Raw genomic sequence first — 4,711 nt, forward strand, 5'->3', positions numbered from 1 at the left:
CACTGTGAGAGCGGCCCGGGGTGACATTCACCCTTCAAGTCGTGATTTTCACCGTTCACCCCCGAAAACGGTGAATTACGGTGAGGGCGAAGATAGAGTGAAAGTCGCCTTCGAAGAATCACCCCTTCGAACGTCGAATTTCACCCAGATCGGCTCCCCCGCCATTCACCAGCATTCACTCTCTGCGCTATTTTCGGTTCACCGAGCGCTATGCGCGGTGGCTTCGGTTGAAGCGACTGCTCGATTGTTACATTAACTTACACGATGCTCGAGAACAGAATATAAATAAGTTGAAGCTAAAGTGTACGACAGGTGGCAGTCCGTCATGTATCAACAAAATTTGGACGGGATAGAGAGCCGCTGCGGTCCAAAATTGCCCATCTCCTACCAATATCCTTTACGCGTGCTACCAGACATTGTACACACGACAAATCCATGAACTCTTCTGTTTTAGACTCGTGAGAGTAGTATTGAATGTCCAAGAGACCGTGCGTGGCTTCGATTTCGCATGTTGTGACGCCGGCGAGGAAGACGACCTCCGGTTCTTCTATTCCAAGCGTAGGGCAACGTTGGAGGTGGATAGCGACGACGTGTTGTAAATGTCCGTACTGTGTCTGTGGGATGTACACGGGCTCGACATTACGAAGGTGCGCAAATTTGTCGACCATGATGTGGTACTTATGGTCAACAACGTAGTTAGTGGGTGACTCATGAGTCTTATAGCGAGGAGAGCACTCACCCGTACGTATGTGGCGTCACGGCGATCTTCTCCAGGAGTACCGTTAACCGTCGAGGCTGTATATAGCACGTCGCCCTCGTCAATGGCAACGCGACCCCATTCCTCGATGAATGCCTCAGCAATGCAACACCTCAGGGCGGCGAATTGACGGTGTGCATCAAATCGGGTGGCGAGCGTCTTCGTGATCTTGGCTATGAGTGGACTGGACGACTCTACTGTACGACGTGGCGTTAGGAGTGTGCAGGTGGGGTCTGGCACAGATGACCGTTAGTAAGTTCCCGATAACAAATCATGTGGCGCTACGTACAAGCAGGATTGCTCAGACCAGACCTCATCGTGATCTCATTTTTTCGGGGATGGAGGGATATGGAAGGGTCCTGAAGGTTGTAAATGAGCTGAATCTGGAGAATCTGAGCACTCTCGATGACGAAGCGATCAAGAGACGCATATGGATGTTTGCGGCTCTTGATGGCTGGGCGAATAAGGCCACAATACCGTTCCATAGGAAACTCCCAATATGCCCATACAGGGCCACACGCCTCGATGGTATCGGCAATATGAAGGAGGGCGTGGACGGTTACGGGGCATGTTGAAAGACGCGAGGGGTCATATTGATAGTAGAGTCTGTTCGAAAGAGAGAGATCAGCGCTGTGAAACACAAAATTCATGTAACAGTCAGAGAATAAATATAGACTTACTCTTCGAATTTCTCTACCCACAAAGCAAAACCTTCTCGGAGGCGCACAACGTCGCCAGCTGTGATCGTGAACTGAAGACAGATATGCAGAAGGACTACGAGATCAACGAAATGCTCGTAGTACTTCTGGTGAGTGAAACGGCGGCGTAAGAGAACAGGACCGAGGAAGAGGGTCCAGAAGGACCATGAGTCGGCAGTTGTCGCTGAACGATTGGAGGCGACGTTAGGTGGGCGAGCACTCGTATAGCAACTAGGAATGGTGGACCCTGACGCCGCTGTTGCATCCCCTATAGCGTCCCAGACCTGTTTCTCGAATTGGTAGGTCCCAGAACCGACATCAAGGCCCTTGAAGTCACCGGTCCAGAGGGAAATTAAATTCTTCATGGTGTTCTCCCACAGCAAGTGCATGAAACCGTAAGGAAAAGACTTCGAAAGCGAAATAGAAGGGATGCGAGAAAGGATTGGCACACCCTTAATGCCGTAGAGCTTTGCGAGAAGCTCCCTCTCAGTCCCCGTCCGTGCTGTTTGGACCTCCTCCGCCATCCTCAGCATCTCCTTGTGTGTGCGTAACGGCAGGTTTCGAGCGTCGAACGAACGAAGAGCGCTAGGATCGCGAAGGACTGCTGGATGTCGTGAGCGGTCGAGAGGTACGTAGAGTGTCTTGACGTCGGAGCCAGGTGTGCGTACAGCGGTTATCTTGCAGATCCGGCACGGTGAGAATCCATTATGCCCCTTCACTTTCATGAGTAGTGAAACGGCGGGGATGTCGCCGAAGACGAGGACGAGGTATGCGCAAAGTACAAATGCAGTCTCGGAAAGTGCGTCAAATGCGGTGATTCCGGCTGCGAGATCGACGAACTCTTGTACGAGAGGCCACAAGAACGAGTCGATATCAACAGGCTTCTTGGGGCCAGGGATGACACCGAGGGATATGATGTGACGGAAGTGAAATCGAATTTCTGGGGGGAGATTGTAATTGAATAAGATGAGAGGCCAGCATGTCGACTTCCGTCGACGGAAAGGGGCGAAACCATCAGTCGAAAGACCGAATGCAACGTCGCGGCCATCTTGGAAGAACTTGTGGGGTAGAGTGCGGTGGTTAATGACGACGTACTCTCGCTTCAGGCGCTGATAGCGCTTGCTGTCCATGAAGTCGCTGATCTCTCCGTCTACGGGCTTGTGGCCCTCCGCGCGATAGGTCATTTTGGAGGCGACGGCACGACTGGCTAGCATTGCCTTGAGACGAGGAATGAGCGGTAGATAGGTGAACCTTTTTCGAGCGCGTCCATTTGCATTATGACGAGGTGTGTGGCATATTCGGCATTGACGATCTTCTGCGTAAGGACCCGTATAACACATGCACACGTTGGGACAGCAGTCGAAGATCTCAGGCTTGAAGCCAGCGAGATGTGCAATACGGGTCTGAGCGATTTCGAGGGACGGTACATGGGAATCGGGCATCGCGAAAGGTAGGTCGCGATAGGCAGCGTCAGTGAGGTGATGTCGAAGCTTGTACGAATACTGACGAAGGATCGCAATATCGCTCGCTTCGAGATCTTCCACTATTGTTTATTAAGTTGGTAAGTAAAATCGGTCTGAAGAACGAAGGGAAAGTCTTACCGGTGAGTTGCGTCTGCCGCTCAAAATCCTCCCTTAATGCGTCCATGGCCGAGAGAAATGGATCGTCGGGGTCAAGATCCCCAAAGGAATCCTCGAGATCACAGTCTGAATCGATTTCATCCTGATTGTCCCACTCCAGATCCTCAAGGTCGTCATCATCTTCCTCTCCGGTAGTTGGTACGTCTGCTGCCGAGGAAGAGCCGGTGGTTGGGGTAGTGTCGAGCTGTGCAGCTGGGCTTGGAGGGGCGACGAAACATTCCGGGGCAGTTGGATTCGAAAGGTCCATGGTTGGCTCTGGACAGCCTGAAGGAGACCTGGGATAAAGTGGACTGCCGCGGCTACCTTCAAGATAGTATGAGGTGAGTAGAATGTTCATTATAGTGTAGGCCAAAATATGAGTAAACAAGACGTTTCTGTGGATGGATGCGGAGGTCTACGCACCTCCATCAGGGCCTAGTTCAGTCCCTCCGAGATTCAGGCTTGCATGACCCAGGCTATTGGAGTCTTGTAAATGGTTGAAGCAGAACGGATGGCATTAGAATGAGACATAGGCTGATAGATAATAGTAGGGAAACCAACACACCTATAGTCGATGAACCCGGCTCGGACGCAGCGGCCCCCTCTACATCAACATCCTCTAGTCGTCGTTTCTTTGTCTGTCTCTGAAGCGGTGCATGAAAGAGCTCCAAGACCGCTGCTGCCGTGCCTCGAACCTCGGGTGAAGCTTTTCCATCTCGGTGCAGTCGTTCCGTCGTCGGGTGGACTTGCTGTCGGCAGCCACAAGCACACCATACCCACTTACCAGAGGGTGCTGGATTGGTAGTGGACTCCTTACGACGACGAGGGGGCATATGGATAACGAGCTACACGGTGCTGTAGACTACGAAGGGGGAGCAGAAGACGAGGATGAGGACAAAAAGCGGAGGTGTGTAGCGTGGCACTTTCTCACGACTCAGAATCAACAGCTGTGTCTTCAGCCGCTTATTAAGTGTTCTTATTCACTCAAGTCTTTTTTTGAGAACAGAAAACAAGGGCTCATGTTGAAGATCAAGTAGAATCAATCTACAAAAAACCCTGCCCCGAGATCTACACGCACACCCGTCGACGAGACTTTAGAAACCAAAGATCATGAAGTTGCCCTACAGGCCAAGCAGATCGTTCAAGTCGATCGGAGCAGGACGTGATGCACGGTCCCTGAGTTTCTCCTGCAGACGACGACGGCACCATTGTGCGACCTATTAGTAAGGACTGTCAGATTCACTCTCGATTCACGAGAAATTGTCTATGTGAGCTTACCGACTTCAAGCATATTCCCCCAGTCTGGGCCGAAACCTCCAAGCCAGTCGCTATATATCGTGTCCAGGATTGCGGGAGGGCTGATGAGGTAGGGATGCTCGACCCAGCCGTAGAGGAATTCGGCTTTGATGACCAGAGCAAAGTGTTCATCCTCGGAGAGGTTGGGCACATCAGGTTGATTGTCATCGAAAGTCTGGACCATTTCCTGCATGAAATATAGATCAGGGAGCGAGTTTTTCGTAAAAAAGGATAAGGAAACGTACCGGAAAATGAACAACCTCGATCATGCACTTGATTTTGTCAGGCATCATCTCAGTCGAAAGCATGCGCGGGTCGTCTTGGTTCCAAGCACACATGTT

The 4,711-nt window shown here is 51.5% G+C and overlaps 3 protein-coding genes across 3 annotated transcripts; all 3 read right to left on the reverse strand.

Annotated features, from left to right (window-relative positions):
* Positions 1–323: 323 nt before the first annotated feature.
* Positions 324–1,844, reverse strand: STEHIDRAFT_70001 (uncharacterized protein; the record flags this gene model as incomplete). Its single annotated transcript, XM_007311814.1, has 4 exons — positions 324–677; positions 740–990; positions 1,047–1,363; positions 1,438–1,844. The coding sequence occupies 4 exons, from the start codon at positions 1,842–1,844 to the stop codon at positions 324–326; spliced, it is 1,329 nt and encodes a 442-aa protein (XP_007311876.1).
* Positions 1,845–2,432: 588 nt separating this feature from the next.
* STEHIDRAFT_29075 (uncharacterized protein) lies at positions 2,433–2,996 on the reverse strand (the record flags this gene model as incomplete). Its single annotated transcript, XM_007311815.1, has 1 exon — positions 2,433–2,996. A coding segment is annotated over one exon (564 nt), but the record flags the coding sequence as incomplete, so codon positions are not given.
* A 1,199-nt stretch (positions 2,997–4,195) lies between these two features.
* STEHIDRAFT_135914 (uncharacterized protein) lies at positions 4,196–4,708 on the reverse strand (the record flags this gene model as incomplete). The annotated part of the gene is made up of 3 exons (XM_007311816.1): positions 4,196–4,291; positions 4,357–4,557; positions 4,616–4,708. The coding sequence occupies 3 exons, from the start codon at positions 4,706–4,708 to the stop codon at positions 4,196–4,198; spliced, it is 390 nt and encodes a 129-aa protein (XP_007311878.1).
* Positions 4,709–4,711: the final 3 nt, after the last annotated feature.

Source organism: Stereum hirsutum (genome assembly GCF_000264905.1).
Source record: "Stereum hirsutum FP-91666 SS1 unplaced genomic scaffold STEHIscaffold_62, whole genome shotgun sequence".
NCBI lineage: Eukaryota > Fungi > Basidiomycota > Agaricomycetes > Russulales > Stereaceae > Stereum > Stereum hirsutum.